Genomic DNA, 22,716 nt, shown 5'->3' on the forward strand with positions numbered 1-22,716 from the left:
ACCCAGCCACTCTGGGCAGCTTCCAACATATACAATAACATAATTAAACATTACAAAACCTTCCCTATACAGGATTGCCTTCAGACGGCTCGGGAGTCAGATAACTCCATACCTTCCAACATTTCTCCAATGAAAATAGGGACATCATAAGAAAAAGTGTGACAGAAACCCGGATGGCTTCTATAAATCAGGGGCGTCCCTGGAAAATAGAGACACTTGGAGCGTCTGGAATTTTGAACACTGAGAGGAAGGGGAAGTAAAATATGCTCCTTTGAGGAAATGGCATCACGCAGATGCCTCTCTAGGGATGTGGTTGGTGCTGTGGTTTAAACCTAGGGCTTGCCGATCAGAAGGTTGCCAATCCCCGTGACAGGGTGAGCTCCTGTTGTTCGGTCCCAGCTCCTGCCCACCTAGCACTTCGAAAGCACATCAAAGTCCAAGTACGGTCTTGTTGCGTTTGCTTCAGGTTAAACCTTTTCAGGTTGTGTCCCGCAACAACCCAGAAGTAACAGAATGGGTTGCTTCCGGGTTTCGCCGCTCGCGCAGATACTCAAAATGACGTCATGTGCATGCGCGGAAGCGGCAAATCGCCACCCACGCACGGGCTGGTTGCGTTCCGCTCATGTTGCGAACGGGGCTCCAGAATGGATCCCGTTCGCAACCAGAGGTACCACCGTAGATAAATAGGTGGGAAGGTAAACAGCGTTTCCGTGCGCTGCTGTGGTTCACCAGAAGCGGCTTAGTCCTGCTGGCCACATGACCCAGAAGCTGTACGCCGCCGGCTCCCTTGGCCAGTAAAGCAAGATGAGACCACAACCCCAGAGTTGTCTGCGACTGGACCTAATGGTCAGCAGTCCCTTTACCTTTACCTTAGATCCCTCTCTACCAATTGCATTGTTTATGGTCTGAGAATAATAATAATAACAACAACGATTTGTTGGGTCTCTGGACCGTAATAAAGATTGATGATAATAATAATAATAGTAAGTATTTATTTTTATGCCGCCCATCTGACTGTTGCCCCTGCCACTCTGGGCGGCTTCCAGCATCAAACACAGGAAAGCACCAAACATTAACAACTTCCCTACACGTGGACTTAGCCCCTTTCTCATGTTAGGCAGCAAGAATACGCGTCTGTTAGGTTTGGCTGCCGGTCTCCCAAACACCCCACACCAAATGCATTCCGTATGAAACTCCATTCTCTTCCCTAGCCATGTGCCACTGTTGTCCTGCAATATGGCAGGCGCTGAGCATCCCTCCCCATGCATCAGGCGAAAGAAAGCGGGCGTAAGGGAAAGTCCGGATCAGGCCCCATTCCACCTGCCGCAATTACACTTCCGAGCTGCCAAACCTTTCGGCGGCCGAGGCGAATCGAACTGTCACGTCGTCCGGAGGAAATTTGGGCCTCGCCCTTCGCCGTAGCCACTCCATCCCTTTCCACCACTCCCCCTCCCCATTACGCTTTCGGAACCACGTCGGCCGCGCATGCGTGCTGGCCCTGCTTACTCACCTGCCGCCGGAGCGAGCCCAGCGAAGGGGCGGGGGTGGGCAGCAGGGTCGACGTAAGCGGCGTCAGCGGCCATTACGCCCCTCCTCCTCCGCCACCTCACGCCGCCTTGAGCAGGGGGGAGGGGAGAGGAGCGTCGGCCGTGAGGTAAACCTGAGGGGGAAAGACGTTACCGGCCTGACTCCACCTGGGCCCTGGAAGAGGCCGAGCGCCCTCGCCTTTCGCCTCAGCCCGGCCGAGAGCTCCTCTTCCCGCGCTGCCATGTTCAAGAAGCTGAAGCAGAAGATCAGCGAGGAGCAGCTGGCGCCGGCGGCGGCGACGCGGGGTCCCGGCGGCCGAGGCTCCGGCCTGGCCCAGGTGAGGCGGCCGCGGTGGCATTGCGTGGCTCCTCTTCATGCCCTGCGAGGGTCTCTCTCTCTCCCCCCCCCCCCGCCGCTGCGTTGCCCTGACGTCAAGCGGGAGCGCGCTCCCCGCCCCCTCCCGACCTCCGCTGCCTTTGAGGGGGGGGGGCGCGACTTGTTTGTTTGTTTGTTTGTTTGGAGCAGGATATGCAGAACTGCGACTGATTTTGTGGAGCAGATTGACACGTCTAGCTCTTCACATGGTTAAGTTCAAAGACATAAAAGAGTAAATATGGGTGGGCTTATAGTGATTTACTCTCTTCCATTATGTCACATTTTCCTCTATGGAATTGCAGAATAGGGGGCCAGCTTAGCCTAGCGGTTACTTTGTAGATTCACCAATTGCTTAACGGCAGTTCGAGACCCCTGTCTGGCTTTAAATAAATAAATAAATAAGAATTGCAGAATAAGATAAACTGATGGTGTTGGATGGTTACATGAGCATTTGTATGCTTGTGTGCGTGAGGAGGAGGGCTGTCTCTCACCGCTGCGGCCTGATCCTGCGCCCACCTCGCTCGCCTTACTGGGTGCGGGCGGCCGTACTTCCTTCCACGCAGGTGCGGCATATACAGGACAGCAGCCTCTGTGACCCCAAGCTGATAACATCCCTGACATCGGCATGGTGGTGGTGGAAGGATTTAGAACCGTTGGAAAGGACCTGAGGGTCATTTAGTCCAGCCCCCTGCAATGCAAGGATCTTCATGCCCGATGGGGGGGCTCGAACCCACGGCCCTGAGATTAAAAGCCTCATGCTCTATCGGTTGAGCAATCCCAGCGGTTTTAGTTGGATTTAGTTGGGGTCCATCCCCCTGTCCCCCCAGGTACAGGAGGGACCTGAATATACTACTTAGGATTCTAGCCTGGACTTAACAGGTAGTAAGGGGTCTGTCTTTCTTTCTCTCTCTCTGTGCGTATTTTTGTGTGTGTATGTATATACACACACACAAATATGCACACACAGAGAGACCTACATATACATATACAAATTCATATACATATAACATCTGTATAGACATACGTCTGTGTGTGTGTGTGAGAGAGAGAGAGAGGGGGGGGGGGAGAATCATAGAATTGTAAAGTTGGAAGGGACCCCAAGGGTCATCTAGTCTAGCCCCCTGCAATGCAGGAGTCTCGACTAGATCATACATAATAGTTGGCCATCCAACTGCTGCTTAAAAACCTCCAAGGAAGGAGAGTCTACCACCTCTGGTGGGAGTCTGTTCCACTGTCAAACAGCTCTTACTGTCAGAAAGTTCTTCCTGATGTTGAGTTGGAATTTCCCTTCTTCTAACTTGACATCATTGGTTCGGGTCCTAGCTTCTAGTGCAGGAGAAGACAAGCTTTCTCCATCCTCTGTGTGACAGCCCTTTAGATAGTTGAGGATGGTTATTCAGTCTCCTGTCAATCTTCTCTTCACCTGGCTAAACATACCCAATTCCCTCAACTGTATATAAAGCCCTGTTGGTTACAATTATAATTGTGCCTTAAAACAGTGTTTCCCAACCTTGGGTCTCCAGCTGTTTTTGGACTACAACTCGCATCATCCCTTGCTAGCAAGACCAATGGTCAGGGATGATGGGAATTGTAGTCCAACAGCAGCTGGAGACCCAAGGTTGGGAAACACTGCCTTAAAAGACCAAATGCAACACATCCACTGTCTGCACCTTCTTCTTTTTTTTTTCATTTTAAAAATCAGAGCCTGCTTGTAGCACTATATTTCATTCTGTTAGCTCTTTGCTGTACAAAGAGTTCGTTCCAGCCCCAAGCCCTTCAGAGACAGAACATCCAATGCACAGAGATTTCTTTTTACATAGACAATTGCGGAGGATGTCTTTTGATATAATCTCTGGGGGCAGGAGCAGTGAGTGCTTGAAAGAGGCGGAGCCGGTTGCTGCAATCCCTGCTGGGAATTTGGCAAAGGTGGAGCAGGATATGCAGAACTGTAACTGATTTTGTGGAGCAGATTGACATGTTTCACATGATTAAGTTCAAAGGCATAAAAGAGTAAATATGGGTGTGCTTATAGTGTACCGTCTTCCATTATGTCACCTTTTCTCTATAGAATTGCAGAATAAGATAAACTGAATGATGAACTCAAGGGGCTGTTGGTATTGGATGGTTACATGAGCATTTCCCCCAAGTGATCTATAATTCTCAGTTATCACTTTATTGTGAGGGGTTGGAGGGAGGGAGAGGACTCTGAACTCTACAAGCTTCAGCTCCCGACACCCCTGAATTCTCATCAAATCACAACCCCCCTTCAAGTAGTTAAGAGGTTGTATCCAAAAGGTGAGGAAATCTCTCCTTCTGTAATTTGAACACTGGTGAGTTGTAGTTGGTGGGGCTTTCTTGTACTGTACATCTAAACTTGGTACAGAGTGTTATGAGCAAATTTGTACTAATTAGGTTTTTGTGTTCATTGAACTTTCATTGCAACATTAAGCAGCATACTACATGGTCTATATATGCAGAATAATGAGGTGTTTAAAGTGCTGAGATGGGAGACTGGATTACAAAATTGCGTCAGTTTCTGGTGGAGAATACTTTTTTTGAATGCATGTCCATATCTTAAAGATTAATCTCATCCACAATCTTGAAGATTAGCTCATCGGGAAGAGATTTGTGTTGGCCTTTTTTGCTACTGTACTGATTTGTAGGGAGTTTTTTCATGTAGGGTTGTATTTAAAATGTGATCACCACTTGCTGTCTGAATTGGTACAGTCAGTTCTACTAGCATAACGCATAACCACTTTATTCTGCTTCATGTTGTGTTTCTTTAGTAAATTTCTGCCCCATGTTTTAGCAGTTCTCTTGTGGTGACTGAATAAAAAGAAAAAACACGAGCAGAACAATATAGAATAAAACAGTGTAGCTGCAGGAGGTAATGATGGCAGATTAAAATAGCATTAACTGATTTTTGAAAGGTTTTAGAAAAGAGAAAGTATTTTTCTTGGTGCTAAAATTACATCATGGGGAGAGAATTCCAGAAGCAGAATCCAAGAAGGCCCTGTCCCTGATTGCCATTCACTTTGCCTCCGAAGCCATGGGCATCTGAAGAAAGGCTTCCAAAGAAAATTTAAAGCATAGGCGGGTACATAGGCAATATTTGACAGGATGGATGGTGACCAGCCCATCCATCTAGATTGTTACTTGCTGTGTTGCTCTTGAATGAAATTGCTGAACAGTTAGTTTTGGTCTGTTTGGCATTATTTTTTTCCAGTTTCAGGGTTATGGCCTACAATCTTGAAATCCTTGTTATTGCAACTTGGTGGCAGGTAGCCCAGCTAATGGGTGCATGTAACACTGCATATGGTCAGATTGCTTGTGTGTAGGGACTAGCAGTTCTTCATTTCTGTTACTTCTTTTGCAGGGATCCTCTGCATCTTCACCATCAACTTCCAGGAGTAGAACATCTTCACTTGAAGAGCAAAATGATGAAGGCACTTTAACACCCAACAGAGAGGTAGGTGGAAACCTGTTGCCTGAAAAAGGGTGCACCCCAAAAGAATCAACCACGAGAAAAGTTGAAACAGTACAGCAAAAATCTATGAAACATTCAGAAAATTGCATGTTAAAAATATATTCGTCAAAGGGTAAGTGTATCACACAAATCATAGAATAGTAGGATTGTAGAGTTGGAAGGGACCTCAAGGGTCATCTAGTCAACCCCCATGTGCTGCTGGAATGAAGAAGAGACATAATGCAAGATGATGAGCACCCAAACTTGAGAATAGGATTGCACTGTTAAGGGGTTGAAGTACAATGACTCCTAAAGCAATCTGGGGCTTGTTTTCTGTTTAATTTTGTACCCTTAGTTTGTTCAAGGGGATGACTATTCCAAGTACATATTTATCATTTCTGTCTGTATTGCACACCACTCTGAAGGAAATTAACTAATTCTGTCATGGGCTTTTTATTACTTACCATTGAACAAATAATTTCTTGTGAAGAGGAGAGAAAGTCATTTTCCATTAACACTGTTTCTTAGGGCCAGGATGGAAGCTGGCAAAGAATGGAGTGTGCAAGTGTGCAATCCACTTGCTGTTGCACATTTTCTTAGTCGTGTTTTCACATTTAGAGGAGTTAGAGAAGAGGGACAGAGCAGGGTGTTGAAACAAGGGAGCAAATCAATTTTTACCCAATTCTCTTTTCTTTACAGTCCTCCACTGGAGGGGAGGATGCAACAGAATAGGGGAGATTCAGGATTGATCAGTGTGTGTACGTTTGAGAGGAAGAATCCTCATTTCTTACATGGGCTGCTGTTTATCCTGCCTTTATTCCTGTTCATTTGTAGAGTGACAGTCAAGTTGCCAAACCTTACTTTCATACACTTGATTTTGAATAATTATTAGGGAATAGAGCAAAGGACAGCTTTTGCTAGTCAGAGTAGAGTCAGTTTATCAGTTTTGTGACTAGCAGTCTGATACCATCAGATTAAGTTGGCAAGCAGACTTTAGTTAAGCCTGTATTAATTTGGCATATGACGCATTGCCATCTTTTCTGCAACCCACTATTCTTCTTGACATATTATTTCTTTTGGCGAATAATGCACAGAGCAGGGGTCAGCCTGAATTTAGTATTCAGCATGATCACACATAATCTGTTAGTGCATTCAGCGTTAATGCTTATAGCCACAGTAGTTTAGAATAGCCTTTGCCAACCTGCTGGTCTTCGGGTGCCTTGCGCTACCACCTGCCCCAAACAGATGTGCTGTCTGAGGCTGGCACGAGTTGTAGTTCACATCTGGAGTGCACTAGGTTGTTCAAAGCTAGTTTACAGACTTATACGATTGTCATGCACTTTTAAAATAATTCCTGAGTTATTGTGTATATTATAGTTGAAAGGTTTGTTTACAACTTACTTTACTAGTTTAGAGAAGTAAAGGAAAAATCCTGCGATTATAATTTATTGTGAGGCATTCCCTCTTTTCTCTGCTGTTGATATGTATATGCTTATACTGCTATCATCATTCATTTAAATAATTTGGAGTGGAATAAAATACATTGGGTAGTGCATGTTAAAAATTAGATCTTCGCTCGTCATACATTCCTAAAACAAGGATGATAATTAGTGAATTCTTGGAATCATAATTTAGACTATTGCTGTGGTAGTCTCTAATCCAAAGCTCTTTCCCCATTAAGTATTGACTTGTAAATATTGTGACCATGGACATATATGTAGATGATGTTTAAATATGCAGATGATACTTGACAATACACAATTATTATCATTTTAAAAATTTCTAAAATAAGGCTTATCAGTTTCTGTTGTTTATTCTCTCATGTCTGTATACATGCATACATCTTGGCTGGTTTGGTTTGAGTGCTCTGTTCCACTTTCAGTGTGTCCTACTTAATAACTTTCCTTGATGCTAGTGATACATACTTTTGCAGTTTTTGTAAGCATTATGCACAAACATTTCTGAATTCAAACTGCAACATGCTTTTGTGTTCCTTCCCTTTACCTTATTACCATGTTTTATTTTTCATTTCCTTGCTTTTTGCAATGAATGACACAGCTGCTAGCTGGGATGATATCAGAGCCTGCTTTTCTTTCTGAGTATACTGTCTTTGCTTTGGATCCCACCAAACGACATAAGCCACAGAGTGAAAGTGTGGTGAGTCCCTGCCCCTGTTCTGTCCCTCATAGTGACACCCTGACTTGGACAAGAAGATATTATAGGGGAAAACCAGCGCTTCTTTTGGTTTATAGTCTCACTAAAGCATACTGAGTGCCGTATTGCTAACCCTGCACTAAAATTCAGGGCATATTTTTGCTTAATCAAGAGTTAAGCAAACCAAGTTATATGATAACATCGGCTTAATTTAACATATAAATTAACATTGCTTTGCTTTCAGGCATTAATCACAAAATACCTTTGTAGTATGGGTGATAATTTTAGTGTGTGGTTCTTTTAATTTTTAAAAAAGCTTTGCCATCTCCTTTTTCTTTATAGTAACAGACCTGATCTTAAAAAAAAAATTTTTTGCCTGGTATCCTTGAGAGTATTGAGGAACAATTATTTTCTAGTTCTAGTTCTGTGAAGAATAATGTTTTGCACTTGCTCAGAGAGAAGTTACAGAATGAGGACAAGCAGGAGGATGAAGAGTAAGAACATGAGAAATGGAATTGTTGCTCCCTGATGTACAAAGGGTTCCTTTTGCTAATTTGTTCCATTTTCTTTTTTGACCCTGTTAGAAATGATGGGTGACTGAGAATAGAAACTTCCCTTGGAAATTAATCATTCCACCGCGATCCTTATGTCACCATCTTCAGTTGGTGCCCCATACAATTAGAACAAGCAGATGAGGCCAAAATTAGGTTTGGTATTTCAGGCCAGCTTGCCTTCTTATAACTTAACTTCAAATTGCTTAAAAGAACGCACTATGATAGCATTTGGACATATCATCCACAGTATTTGCATTCTGTTGGAATGAAGTATATATAATAGAGGATAAATGCTTTCCATAAGTTGCTTTTCCTTTTCATTGTTGAGCTAGTTTCACCTGCAGCAGACAGTTTAATTTTTTAAAAAAATGTTTATAATTGTAAGTAGACTCTGTATTACGTTCTCCCAGGGACATCCATTGATACTATGAAATCTGTAAGCTCCTTTTTGTATTAAAGTTCTTGCATCTATCTGGGACTAAATTAACTATGCAGCCTGGATGGCACTGGAAACAAGTATTGGCTGGGCCACAGAGGAAGCAAAGTTCATGCAGACGGGGTGTGACTGTGAGCTTTGTTCCACATATTTAGATTTCTTAAATTACATAAGTATCCCAACCTAAATAGATTTTCTCTGATGTAAGTCCCATTATATTTGACAGAGTTGTTTAAGTAAGCATGTTTAGGATTATGGCCTTATTTTAATTTCCAGTTCAATTGAGTTACAATTTGTATGTGAGAAGTACCTTTAAGTAATCACATGGGTCCAGCAGTGGTTGGTGATGAGATGAGCTACTTGTTTGGAGTGGCACTTACTTCCCCTCTGTTGTCGCCTTTGCAAATCTACTAGTAAGCTGGTTTAGGGCAGACTGATTCAGTATGAGAATGCCGTTGTTTATGCACAAAAGTCCTAAAGCAAGGGGGTAGCATTGATTACACCTCAGTGAGTTGCTCATTGCTTTATGTTCTGGGTAAGTTTTGAATTAGTGTTGAATAATAGAATCCCCCTGGCACTTTTTGAGAACACACCACGATAAGGCAGGTACAAGAAAGATGATTCAGCTGGCTGGCCGAATCCAGAACCAGCTCACCCTCAGCTGACCACATTGACAGAAGGAAGAGGCTGCCCATCTGTCAATTACCTGATGTTATGTGACATCCGGTGATCCAAAATCCAAGCTGTGGGAGCAAGCAGGAGCTTTGACTGGAGACAAAATTTGCATCTCCGATAATAAAAGGTAGCACCACAAGCTTATCTGTTATAGTCTTAACAGTGCTAAAATCTGGGTTAATCCTTTATGAAGAGCAGGCATAGGCTTATTTCTGATCTTAGTGTTGTGGTTCCAGGCAGATCCTTCTCTCAGATCTTAGTGATAATAGCTGTCTTTCATTTTTGTTAGTCTCGGATAGGAGACCAACCTACTGGATTGCTCCCATTGGCTAGTTCACACTTAACACTAAGCCAGACCATGGCTGAGCATGATTGTGTGAGCATGTGAGTATTTATATTCCTCCTGTGGTCCTCCTACTGCTGTGCTACGCAAAGTTAAGCCATGGTTTGGCTTAGCATCACATCCAAACCCAGGTCTACTGTTTTCCTCAGTCAGATAAAAGAACAAACCCTGGCTACAGCTTGTAGTTTGTCTGGAAAAAGACAAATGGGGTGGGGCAAGAAGCAAAAAAGTAGGAGAAAAAGTTTAATATTTAGTAATAAAAGGACAGTAGAGACAGTATAACCAAGGACTGCACTTCTGATGAAGGACCTGAGAGGTCTAAAATGCACTTGATATTAAACTGAATATGCTTCTGATTTTCAATATATTTCTCTTTGTTTTATTTTGCTGACAATATAATATTTTTAAATGTGTGGGCTTAGTAAGTTTAAAGCAGAAGAGGGCATTGGACTGGTGCTCTGTAAATAGCAGCCTCCATGCCTTGTATCAAACACTGTTGAACCCGAGGAGGCTTTGCAGAGCAAATTGTGAGATAGATGGATGTCAAATAAAAGAAAAAAATTCCAAAAGCCATTGGACATACCTAAAATAGTTTTTTGGATCTTGGCTAGTATGTTAAGCAAAATGTAGTACAGTATAGGAAGTACTAAAAACATTGCATAGTTTATGCTAAATATTCATTATAGTAAGTAAACATTTTTATATCTGAAGATTGTTGTGCAATTTGTAACAATCTCTGTAAAATAAGTTTGGATTTGAGAGCAATCACATTAATAGCTTTATTTTGAAATATCTTTTCACCCTAAAAGTGCATTTTCCAAAGAAATGGTTGAAATTACAACATTCAAAAGGTGTAAGTACTAATCTTCATAGTTATTTTAATGGGATTTTTGTGTATATAAGACTGCTGTTGTTATCAGCAAACTTTATTTCCCCCTATTTAGTTCTGCCCTGCCATCTCTGAAGACTTGTATAGGGAATGATAATAATCCAAAATTGTATGAAGTAGAATGTTTTCGTGTAGGGATTTTGCTGGTCATTCAGGAGACCTCAGAATCAGGACCAGACCTGTGCTTGTCAATTAGCTTTGGAGATTCTTCATAAGGAACACATCTTATGATAAATTCTCTATACTTTTTCATTGTTGGGCTAATTCATGTAAGCACAATTGCTTTATACTTCTGTATTACGGGAGACTTTCTGGTTAATATGCTTGTTTCAGTTTGCATGAATGCATCTTAATAAGCAGTTGCAAAGTAAAAGTACTAATTTACTAAAATAAAAAAAAGCAGATTGCCATGTATATTATTTATATACTGCAAAATTGCTACTTAGGACACTGTGTTCTAATTTTTTTCTTGAAATATTTATTTTTTCAACTTTTAGAATGTATCTAAGCAAGCAACACCCAGCACTAATAATAATGAAAGTGAACCATCTTCCCCACAGGTATGTAGCATACAATATATATTTTATTTTATTTTATTTTATTTTGTAGCTATTGACTAACTTCTCGTTTGTGTCTGTAATGTCTTGGTACTAAAGCAGAGGCGGCCAAATAGCTTGAGGCTTGAGCTTCAGAGTGTCTTAGGAAATACATTATTTTTATGCTTCTTATATTTTACTGTCTCATCAAACTTGCCCAATTCAATATAAGCTATATTTTACCACTTCTGGAAATGATCTGTTTGTTAGATAAATAAATAAATCAAAATTTATTCATACACTGATGGAGTACTTGTACTTCATAAGCGTCAAAGAAAAGTATTTATTTTTGGAAGTACCGGTAAATTTATACTGGCAGTGTAACACTTTACATGTGTGCCAGTATGTTTTGTTTGGTGTGTGTTAAGAAAATGTGGTCTAGAAACTCAGGCAATGTCTTGTGTATTCACAGCCTAGTGATGTCCAGTCTTTTGCACAGAAGATTCAGATTCGAGTTCCTTCGATGGAATCATTGTTTCGAAGCCCCTTAAAGGAAACTTTGTTCCGATCCTCTTCTAAAGAGTCTTTAGTACGGACTTCTTCAAGAGATTCACTGAACAAACTGGACTTTGATTCTCCTGGTCCCACGTTTGATCCACCATCTGATGTGGAAAGTGAAGCAGAAGAATTGCCCGGAAATGTAGACAGCCTCCCCAAGGAACAGCTGCTGCAACGGTTGCGCAGGATGGAACGAAGTTTAGGCAGCTACAGAGGAAAATACTCAGAGGTAGGAACATACAGTGGTGCCCTGCAAGACGAGTGCCTCGCAAGACGGAAAACCCGCTAGACGAAAGGGTTTTCCGTTTTGGAGGTGCTTCGCAAAACAAATTTCCTATGGGCTTGCTTCGCAAGACGAAAATGTCTTGCGAGTTCCTGCGGGGTTTTTTTCATCCCCCCCCCTTTTTCCCAAGCCGCTAAGCCGCTTATCAGCTGATCCACTAAGCTGCTTAACAGCTGATCCGCTAAGCCGCTTAACTTCTGATCCGCTAAGCCGCTAATCCGCTAAGCCGCTAATGGGCTTGCTTCGCAAGACGAAAAAAACCACAAGACGAAGAGACTCGCAGAACGGATTCTTTTCGTCTTGCGAGGCACCACTGTACTTGAGTTATTGAGTGAGCCATGTGAAAAACTAATGTGGGAAGAACTAACTGAAGGTGAAACAAGCATCTGTTAACAGAAATTTAGGGTGTCCCCCCACCCTGCAGCCTCCTTTGCCCTCCCTGTCCCTCAACCCTCTGAAGCAGGTTTAGGGTGTGCTTTGATGAAGTTTACACTCCAGTAACCAAATATATGTTAAAGTCTCAAAAGATGGTAGACTTGCAGGTCCAATTCTGAATAACTGAGGAGTTAGGCAAGGCTGTATCTTGGCCCCTACCCTATTTGATCTCTTTTTATCTGACCTCCCATTATTTCTTCAGAATGTAACCACTAATATCCCTTATTTAAACGATATCCCAGTTTTTTTATTACTTTATGCAGATAATGCGGTAATTATCTCACTTTCCTCTTTGGGTTTAAAAATATTATCTAAGAGTTTCTCAAACTTTTGCTCTATTAATAACCTCAAAATTAACTATGATAAGACAAAAATTGTGCAATTTACAAAGAGAGGGAACCCTTAAAAATTGGACAATCAAAGGATATTTAATACAAGAAGTTAAGTATTTCAATTATCTGGGAATTGTATTTAAAAATAACATGAATTGGAACACACATATCTGTGCTGCAATAGCTAAGGCTAAAGTGTGCTTTGATGTATACAGTGGTACCTCGGGTTACATACGCTTCAGGTTACAGACTCCACTAACCCAGAAATAGTACCTCGGGTTAAGAACTTTGCTTCAGGATGAGAACAGAAATTGTGCTCCGGCGGCGCGGCAGCAGCGGGAGGCCCCATTAGCTAAAGTGGTGCCTCAGGTTAAGAACAGTTTCAGGTTAAGAACTGACCTCCGGAACGAATCAAGTACTTAACCCGAGGTACCACTGTATTATAGTGTAGTAAATTCAAAATGTGGTGGTGAACATTTTCATAGGGGGTGAGAAACAATAAAGCTCAATGACCTGGCGAAAGCACATTGGGTTTCACAGTAAACAATTTGTATAGACGCTTCTTCAGATACTTCTTCATTATCAGCTGTGTTTTACGCTTTTCAGCTGGTCACTGCCTATCAAGCTGTGCAAAGAGAAAAGAAAAAGCTGCAGGTAAGAAAAAAGACTTAGGATATTACCTGAACATTTTTTATAGCCTTTTCTTTGCCAGGTGAAACTTTTAAGGGTGTAACTTTAAATTGTGTCCAGTATGCAACAGAGAGTCTTTAAATATGGTTATAATCCACAGAAGTGTTCCTTTCCCCTGACGGGACCGTTTCCCTGGAGTCTCCTTCAGTCAAGCTCCAGTAAGCCTACCTGAAAACTAGATTCCCTGCACCCCTAAAGGCTGTTATTTCTGGCCTAAAATTAGTTTGCCACTGATCATGGCCATCACAAAAACCTCCTGACGAGAGGCAGAACAGTGATGACAAAGACAAGTGGGAATTAGAATTGCAATAATGTGCTTGTCTGTTTTAGGAACATTGTTAATAGGAACAATATTTTGCAGAGCTTGCAGTCTTCAGGAATTAAAGGAGATAGCACAAAATTAAACTGGAGCAAGGATTGCCAAGGAGGGAAATGTTGGAGGGATAAGGAAATTAATTCCTTAAGTTTAAGGAAGTACAAACTGTTTCGTTCTTAATTTATGTCTAGACATTTCAGATTTGTATTTTAGGGGAAATATAGCTTTTGAACTGGAGCTTGATTTGTAGTGGCAATGCAAAGCAGAAATTGTTACTCACATGTAGCTTTTATGTATTCAATATTTCAAAAATCATCTTTCTCTGTTTGTTTTTAGGGAATATTGAGCCAGAGTCAGGATAAAGCACTTCGCAGAATTGGTGAACTGCGGGAGGTAATACTTAATTCCAGTTGTGCATGTAATCTTACAACAAAAAAATCTGAGAATTGAGTTTACATGATTAGCTATGTGACAGTAATAAAGCGCAGTAATAAAGAGTATTCCCATAGTCAGCATAGGTCTTATGAAGATTTTACGAAAAGCAAATATCTTTTCTAATATCTTACCAGTAATTCTCAGTGAATGGACATTTTCTGAATAATTTAGCACACACAGTAGAATAATAATTATTGAGGCAATCAAAACAATAACTAATATTGGTATATTATATTAACTAATATATATACTTTGTAAAAGCAAATCAAATCAAATATTGATGATATTGGTCTAGAAAACATGTGTAAAATAGTGAAACCATGGCCATTCACTGAATAAGATCAATATGAAAACAATCAATTTTTCATAAGGTAAGTAATACGTAGATCTAACAGTGCAGGCCTGGCTTCAAATAAGCTTTTTTTTTTTAGGTGCAAATAATCTAGTTACTGCTTTCAAAGGTAGTATCGCAATATAAAAACTGTTTAGTGCTGTTCTATTTGAGGTCATATATACAATTGTTTAGCCAAGTCTAGTTGGAGTATTATGCATTTTGAGGGGGAAATTGTAACATGATCTCCCAAATTAATTGCCAGGAGACAGATGGCCATAAGGAAAGGGAACTTGAAATATGTTTTCCTTGTTACTTCAGATGTATTCCCTAGATTGTACGTCTTGCCATTTTCACAATTAATGTTCATTTAAAGAACCATTACCTTAATTACTCCCCACTACCAATACTGGTTTTATGGCCAGTTATCAGGGATGATGGGAGTTATAGTCCCACAACAACCAAAGGGCCACAGGTTAGCCACCCCTGCTTTGCAGTGTTAGAGTTATCTCCAGTGGTGTCGCTGATTTTGACAGTAAGTTTTCAGTCAGCAGAATGAGTAGGGAAGCAGTTTCCTAGAGGTGTACTAGGGAAGGGGCAAGAGCTGAAAAACTCTTCCTCTTCTTTGTGGATGGAAGACTTAGCGTCAGCTGAGAGACAATCCTCAGACTCTACAAATACTGCAAAGCCAGAAATCTTTGAGTTGCTTCCCTATTTCTATTCATTTTTCTGTTATGTATATTAAGTTGCCAATCTGTTCTACTGTATGAACATTTGTTTGCAACTGCTTAATAAAGTTAAAGTGTTCTAGCACATCATTTTATTGTGACGAACCACAGAGCCTAGGGCTTGCTGATCGGAAGGTGGGCGGTTCGAATCCCCGCGATGGGGTGAGCTCCCGTTGCTCGGTCCCTGTTCCTGCCAACCTAGTATTTTGAAAGCACGTCAAAGTGCAAGTAGATAAATAGGTACCGCTCCGGCGGGAAGGTAAACGGCATTTCTGTGCACTGCTCTGGTTCGCCAGAAGTGGCTTAGTCATGCTGGCCACATCAACTGGAAGCTGTATGCTGGCTCCCTTGGCCAGTAAAGCAAGATGAGCGCCGCAACCCCAGAGTCGTTCGCGACTGGACCTAACGGTCAGGGGTCCCTTTACCTTTATTACTTGTGAGTGCTGCAGGATTTGCAGCATTGCATCTTGCAAATGCATGTAAATAAATCCACTTTCTATTGTGCTTTCTACCAACTGAAGAACCATTCCTTAAAGAATGATGCGTTCTGTTACTGCTTAATAAATGTGAAATAAAAGTAGTAAAGTTGATGCTAGCTTTGCTAATTCATATTCCAAAGTGTTTGCAAAATTGTTAGTGTCACTTTACGCTATTCATGAGTGTGTAATGGACAATAGATACCTAAGATAGATAATAAAGGTCCATGAACATTGGTTATTTGATTTTATCAGGCAACATTGCAATGAGCTGGGGTTTTCTGTTTGTTTGAGGGAGCAAATGAACACTTACTCAAAACAGCAGAGGACTCTCTATTCCCTGAACACTTTGCTCTGTTCCAGTGAAGCTGCAGCATCATTTGACATAACTATAATAAATGTAGATATTTATAGTTAAGGATATTTAGAAATCAAAATACAGTGGTGCCCCGCAAGACGAATGCCTCGCAAGACGAAAAACCCGCTAGACGAAAGGGTTTTCCGTTTTTTGATGCGCTTCGCAAGACGAATTTCCCTATGGGCTTGCTTCGCAAGATGAAAACGTCTTGCGAGTCTTGCGATTTTTTTCGCTTTCTCCCCCTTTTTCTAAGCCGCTAATAGCCTTTTAGCCGCTAAGCCGCTAAACCGCTAATAGCGCTAAGCCGCTAATAGGGTTGCTTCGCAAGACGAAAAAACCGCTAGACGAAGAGACTCGCGGAACGGATTATTTTCGTCTTGCGAGGCACCACTGTAATGAGCAATGTGTTTAAAGTGGGACAGTGACATTAGTCACTACAAAGAAAAGAATACCACAGCAGTTGTCAATATTCCTAGCTATTGGTTGACTTCAGGATATAATCTGCTGTTGAAACTAGTATGACACATTCTGCATGCAAACTGTCACAGTGATGTCACTGGGTTCTGCCTGGTTATGTTCAACTAGGTTGCCATAGCATCAGTGAACTCCTAAGGTCATGAAGTGTGCACATGTTAACCAATCTGGTCTGGGGTAATTTTAGGTGGCTGATGTGTTTAGATCAACGATAAGACAAATGATTTTAGGAGATGACTTGGCAAATACAAGATGTCTTCAGATATTGCCAAGGCCTTCCCCAATTCTGTTCAGCAATCCTTGTGGAGGCATGTATAGCTGTTCTGTGCAGCAGTATTTATGCCTTTTAATCCTCCTTCTTGGATTACAAGAAATTGGCCCTCTTTTTTGCCATGTGGAGTCTTAATTCAGGTATGTGTATATTTTGCAAATAGTGACTTAATATCATAACATGGTTTTTAAGCATAGACTCCAAAGCATTTCATTCTATAAACACTCACATTTTATGAGGAAACAGCAAGAAACTAGACCTTCTAGCTATTCTGTTCATCACAATTTCAGAATGCTGAAAAAGATTTCTCTACAGTCTTGTCAACTGGCCACAGAAAAAATTGGCCTAGCCATGTGTTTTTGTTAGTTTTTTTTAGCTCTTGTGTGTTTACCATCGGCTCGCTATGTTGGTGGCATGGGGCTGTTAAAATGTGAGTTAAAAGGGTGCTTCATAAGTTGGCAACCCTGTTGCTCTATGAACTTCATTAGGAATTAGTATGAGCTGTTTCACATTTCTCCACTGTTTGAGTAGCAAAAATCTTACTAGCTGCAGTCATGAATTTGTCACAAGAAAATCATTACCTATATACATTATCGGGGAGAGGATTGTAAACAGTGACGTCAAAAGGAAATAAATGCAGAAATTTGCAGTGATGATTACAATATGAACAGTGGTCATTCACAAAAAACATAGCGAAATGAAAACCAGTTGTTGATAGTAAAGTCATTCTGGCATTGGTTGTCAACTAACATCATCATTTCAATTTCTTACCAGACCTTCAACCATACTTAAGGGACTGAGTTGTTTAGGCCTTGAAACACTAATGTGAACACCTTGAATTGGGCCTGGAAACAGGCAACCAGTGAAGCTGCTTTATATGAGTTCTAAATTGAACCTCAGCCAGTAATCTGGCTGTTGTATATTTTAGATCAGCTGAACTTTCCGTGTCATCTTCAAGGGCAGCCCCAGGTAGAAGCAGTAAACCAGTCTTGAAGTTATCAGAGCATGGAGTATGTGCAAGATCTCTGTCCAAAAGGAGCCATAGCTGGCAAACTAGACATAGCTGGAAGAAGCACTTCTAGCTACTGAGATCACCTGAACCTCCAATGGCAATGCTAGATCCAGGAATGCCCCCAAGCTATAGATCTAATCGTTCCAGGGGAGTGCAACCCTGTCCAGAAAAGGCAACTTCTTGGACTTGAGACCTTAGAACACATCAGACCTCTGCTTTTGCAGAATTCATTTTCAGTTCTTCAGCCAACATCCAGCCCATCACTATCTCCAAGCAGGGGTTTAGTACTTCACCTGCCTCTCCCAGGTAGAACAAAGTAGAACAAACAGAGACTTAGGTGTTATCTGTGTATTGGTGACAATTCACTCCAAATCTGATTTCAACACACAGCAGTTGCATATAGATATTGAATATAATGGGGGACAAGCTGGAGCCCTGTGGGGCACCCTGTCTGAATGGTGTGCTTGAGAACCCTTCTTGCAATGTAGGGATAACCCCCTGATTAAGCGGTTTTATTATTATCAATTAGAAATATTTGCAAAATGTATGTTCTATTTAAGGAACTCCAGATGGATCAACAGGCCAAAAAACATCTTCAGGAAGAGTTCGATGCATCTTTAGAAGAAAAGGATCAACTCATCAGTGTCCTGCAGACTCAGGTATCTATGTTTGATCAAGAGAGATGCTTCCAAAGTACCCTGGAAGAACAGTTATTTGTCTTTTCTTACACACTGAGTGTACTAGCTTTGCCAAGAGATAGCATAATCTTTCATTCTGTCTAAATTATCTGTTCATTCTTTCGAAGTCAGTTTCCCAATTGTTTTGTTGATGGGTTCAGGAGAGAGGAAAAATTGAGGATGGAGAAAACTTCTGCTTGGTCTGCATTTTGGACCAAAATTTACACTACCTGGACAAATGCATAGTTGGGAATGTAATTGTCCAGATTTTAAACATGTCAGAATCTTACTGTCATAAGCATTGTGCAGACCTAATGTAGGGGATCTTGGGGAGGAGTTGGAGCTAGATGTCACTAGGAGAGTCCTAGCAGGATGGGAGAGGTGAAATTCGGGACCCCAATAAGTGCCTGATCCAGGGGAAGGGGTGAAGAACTGGATCCAGAGGAGGAACCAAGCAGGTTGACAGAGGAGTGTTCCATCCCTGTGACATCACACCTCTAATCAGATACCTCCTGCACGCAGTGCTACCTCCTGTCACTCCTCTTAGAGTTGTTCCTCTGTGTCTCATCTGGGGGCCCCTCCCATCTGACCTTATCTTCCTCCTCTGTCTGCTTCTGTCTCACCAATATGCCTGCAATGGGCCAGCAGCTTTTCAGAAGTCTGACATTATGCTGTAGTTCACCTGTCAGCAGCCAAGTAAACATTTTAATTATATGTTAAGAAATGTCAGACAGTAGCTGAATAACCAATTATATTACTTTGTTGTTTTTGCAGGTATCGTTACTGAAACAACGATTGCAAAATGGCCAAATAAGTATTGAGTTACCTGATCCAAATGTTCAGACTCAACCAGAAGTTCAGAGTCCAACAAAAGATTTAAACACAGAGAATGCTGTGCAACCAGAGAGTCCTGGTAGGTTGGTGTAGTAGAAAAAGAGTGTAAATAGCTTGAAAATAAGATACTAACAATCTTGTGCTTTCATCTCATCAAGTTCTACTGAATAACTATGTTTCCTAATACAGTGGTACCTCTGGATGCGAACGGGATCCGTTCCAGAGCCCAGTTCTCATCCTGAAGCGAACATAACACGCATCTGTGCTTGTGCGGGTTGCGTTTCGCCGCTTCTGCACATGCGCATGATGTCATTTTGAGCGTCTGCGCAAGTGGCAAAACCCGGAATAACACATTCTGTTACTTCCGGGTCGCCGCAGAGCACAACCCGAAAATGCTCAACCTAAAGCATATTTATCCCAAGGTATGACTGTACAGATTTCCAGTTCGGTGTTGGTAGGGCTTTACAGCTGCATTTTAGATTGTTGATAAAATATTGATGTTAAGATCTCTTACTGAACATGCAGGGGGTTTTAAGTACTTCCAGACGATGTTACTATGAGAGCACTACAATAGTATTCTTCATTTATTTAGTTCACATTGGCCAGTATCCAGTGCCTTGTTCCATTAGAATTTATGCTTGTACAACAAAAATTCCTTTTCCTCCTGCATGCACCCCTTTCTCTCTGGGAGGAGGGACAAGATGTTGCTGAGGTAAGATGTGCTTATCAGAGCTCCGCATATTCCCTTTCAGTTACATGACAGGGGTTTGCTTTGCTGGCTTCTCCCCCCCCCCCTTTTGTTCTTTTTAAAATTTCTCCTATCGAAGGCAAGGTTGTTTTATGTATTCCGGCAACCCCAAATCTGCTCCAGAGGTTAGGAAGAACCTTCAGACAAGATTTAGGGAAAATATGGGTGAAGGAGAGGGAGGAGTTCGGTTGTGCAAGCGGAAATTATTGCAGTAACGGAACCAATGACTAGTGCTATTTTGGATATAAACTCTCACACCTTTCTTCAGTCATAGTATTCAAGCATTTTTTGTCCAGGCAATTATATTGCCCAAACATAATTTTCTGTTTGATGTAGGTGGTGATGGGGATTCTGCTAAAACACTAGAAGCTCTTACTCAGCGAGTGAAACGTCAAGAGAACTTGCTCCACCGATGTAAAGAAACAATCCGCTCATATAAAGAGCGCTCGGTACAGCTAACCAATGAAAAAGAGGCACTTCAGGAACAACTGGATGAGAGACTTCAGGAACTAGAGAAAATAAAGGTACTGAAAAATGACTTTGTGTATCAATTCACACAAAGTCAAAATTTTCTTTGCTTAACTGATAAAGCAAAAGATGCTAGATGTCACATCCTGAAACATATTGTAAAATTCCTGAATGCCCAAGGTAAGGGCAAGACATGGTTTCAATTCTATTAAATGGAATAATAATAAAAGATGTAGACTATATGTCAGAACCTTCCAGAACTGCATATCTTAAATTGCACATTTCTAATTGTGTGTGTTTATGAACCTAACTTAATTAGACTTCAAAGTAGGTTTGTTGGGTTTTTTTATTTTCGTATAAGCATGCAGTGATGTTTTTATTCCGGAAGTGGAAACATGGTCCTTTAAATTTTCAGCAGAGTGAGATATTTCATGCACAATTGGGAGCAAGGCTGTAGTCCTTGTTAACAATAGGAAGAACTGGACGTATTTTACTCTTTATTTTATTTTATTTTATTTTATTTTTAATCTAGTGTATGCCTGAAAATTAAAATTTTAAGTGAGTTTTATACTAGCCTCCGCATTATTCCTTAAGAAACTCTAGGAGCCTTTTTGGGCAAAGATCATGGTAAAAATGTTTTAAGTAAAGCTTGTACCCTCAAAGTCTGTAATGTCTGATATCAGTATAATGTCAACAAGGAAACAAGTATTTTCAGCCTCCTCCCTATATAACCAGCATTTATAAGGAGCGAAAAGGTATCTTAATGCAGAGGATTCCCAGAGTTGTGTGTGTTGATGTTCTCCAGTGGGGAGCTGAATGATAGTATATATTCAAGTAAGAAATACAGGCTACTCCTTGTTTCCATGGGGGTTGCTCTCCAGGTCATTGCATGCGTTGGCAGGGTACATGTAAGCCTGCGCCGTTTCATCCCCTTCCCGGGCTGAAAGTGGTGTGTGCATCAGCAGTCACATGCAAAATGGTCGTCCCCTGTACTCAAATGTGAAGCTTTGGTGGGTGAGGGGAAGAGAGTTCTTGCAAGATAGGTAGACTGCTTATATTTTAACCTGTCTCCTAGGATCTTCATATGGCTGAGAAGACCAAGCTGATCACTCAGTTACGTGACGCCAAGAACTTGATAGAACAGCTAGAGCAAGATAAAGTAAGCAATATAGATTATTTTTAAATTCCTAAAGTATTGTACGAACAGTGCTAATTCAGGCATAAAAATTGCATGGAATTTATTTTGCCGACTGTCTTGAAAATAACTGCTAAAATGAGGATATATGAGAGAGCGACGCAGAGAGAGAGAGAGAGAGAATTGGATGCAGACTTTTTCTTCTGTGACCAGAGCAACTCCTTCCATCCACAGAAGGCTTTAGATCCAGGGGCAGAATCCTTTTCTTGGAAGGAAGGGGAGGTAACTTTTGCCAGTTCCCTTCTCCCCTGCAGCTGTCACCTCCAACACTGTTCCAACAGGAAACCTCCAGAACAAATTGCATCTCTTCTCTTCTGCTGGGAGGAGCAAAGTCCATATCTAAGCCTGCTGTTTGCTCTTCTTCATGGTCTTTGACTTGTCATAGATATGGGGCTCTGCGTGCACATAATCAGAGTCTGAGGGTTGGGTTTTTTTAAAGTTCCACCAGTCATCTCCAGATCCTCTTTCCATCCTCTTGGTTATAGTTGCTATATATTTGTCCAGTACTCGGTAGTGTTTTCTTCCTCACAATGCTTCTGCACTTTCTTCTAATGCAACAAAGAGGTGGGGAAGTTGCATAACAATAACTATGTCTTGTTTATAATAACTATATCTGCCAATCACCCATTCCCACCACTCTTCTGAGTAATACCCCTCCCCACCTTCTCACTATATAGAAGGGTCTGGTAACTTCTGTTTTAGTGTATCTGAAGAAGTGTGCATGCACACGAAAGCTCATACCAAGAACTAACTTAGTTGGTCTTTAAGGTGCTATTGGAAGGATTTTTTTTTTACTATGGCAGACCAACACGGCTACCTATCTGTGTCTTGTTTATGAGTGTGTGTATGTATGTTTCCACACAGCACCCTCCTTATCTGTAATTACCCATTTTATAGGGCATGGTAATAGCAGAAACCAAACGGCAAATGCATGAAACATTGGAAATGAAGGAGGAAGAAATTGCCCAGTTGCGTACTCGCGTCAAGCAGGTGGTTATGCAAGGTGAAGAGTTAAAAGAACAGAAGGAAAAGTCTGAAAAAGCTGGTAAGAAGTTGTGGTGATTGTTCCTTATCGAAGCAGGAAACATTTCTTTGGCATCATTTGTTTGCACTTTGTCACTAACTGTCGCAACACTAACA

General features: G+C 41.4%; 1 protein-coding gene and 1 long non-coding RNA gene across 7 annotated transcripts in view; one reads left to right on the forward strand and one right to left on the reverse strand.

Annotated features, from left to right (window-relative positions):
• Window positions 1-1,354: 1,354 nt before the first annotated feature.
• The window catches only part of GOLGA4 (golgin A4), a 53,291-nt gene continuing 31,929 nt past the window's right edge, over window positions 1,355-22,716 (forward strand). For 2 of the 6 annotated variants that reach the window (XM_083706229.1, XM_083706230.1), the window contains exons 1-12: window positions 1,494-1,864; window positions 5,279-5,371; window positions 7,427-7,525; window positions 10,917-10,979; window positions 11,428-11,742; window positions 13,170-13,217; window positions 13,906-13,962; window positions 18,215-18,313; window positions 19,106-19,244; window positions 20,250-20,437; window positions 21,457-21,540; window positions 22,474-22,621. In XM_083706229.1, coding sequence (XP_083562355.1) covers window positions 1,769-1,864; window positions 5,279-5,371; window positions 7,427-7,525; window positions 10,917-10,979; window positions 11,428-11,742; window positions 13,170-13,217; window positions 13,906-13,962; window positions 18,215-18,313; window positions 19,106-19,244; window positions 20,250-20,437; window positions 21,457-21,540; window positions 22,474-22,621 — 1,429 coding nt within the window. In that variant the 5' untranslated portion in view covers window positions 1,494-1,768. Of the gene's footprint in view, window positions 1,865-5,278; window positions 5,372-7,426; window positions 7,526-10,916; window positions 10,980-11,427; window positions 11,743-13,169; window positions 13,218-13,905; window positions 15,984-16,297; window positions 16,783-18,214; window positions 18,314-19,105; window positions 19,245-20,249; window positions 20,438-21,456; window positions 21,541-22,473; window positions 22,622-22,716 lie in introns of those variants that run through there. The other 4 variants (XM_083706232.1, XM_083706231.1, XM_083706233.1 and 1 more) reach the window with 4 other exon arrangements.
• LOC310828694 lies at window positions 11,593-13,985 on the reverse strand. Its single transcript, XR_014557061.1, has 3 exons — window positions 13,850-13,985; window positions 13,077-13,188; window positions 11,593-11,720 (listed from the first exon to the last, which is right to left on the reverse strand). It is a non-coding gene; the product is annotated as an uncharacterized lncRNA (long non-coding RNA).

This window comes from Podarcis gaigeae (genome assembly GCF_964106915.1).
Source record: "Podarcis gaigeae genome assembly, chromosome: 12".
Lineage (NCBI taxonomy): Eukaryota > Metazoa > Chordata > Lepidosauria > Squamata > Lacertidae > Podarcis > Podarcis gaigeae.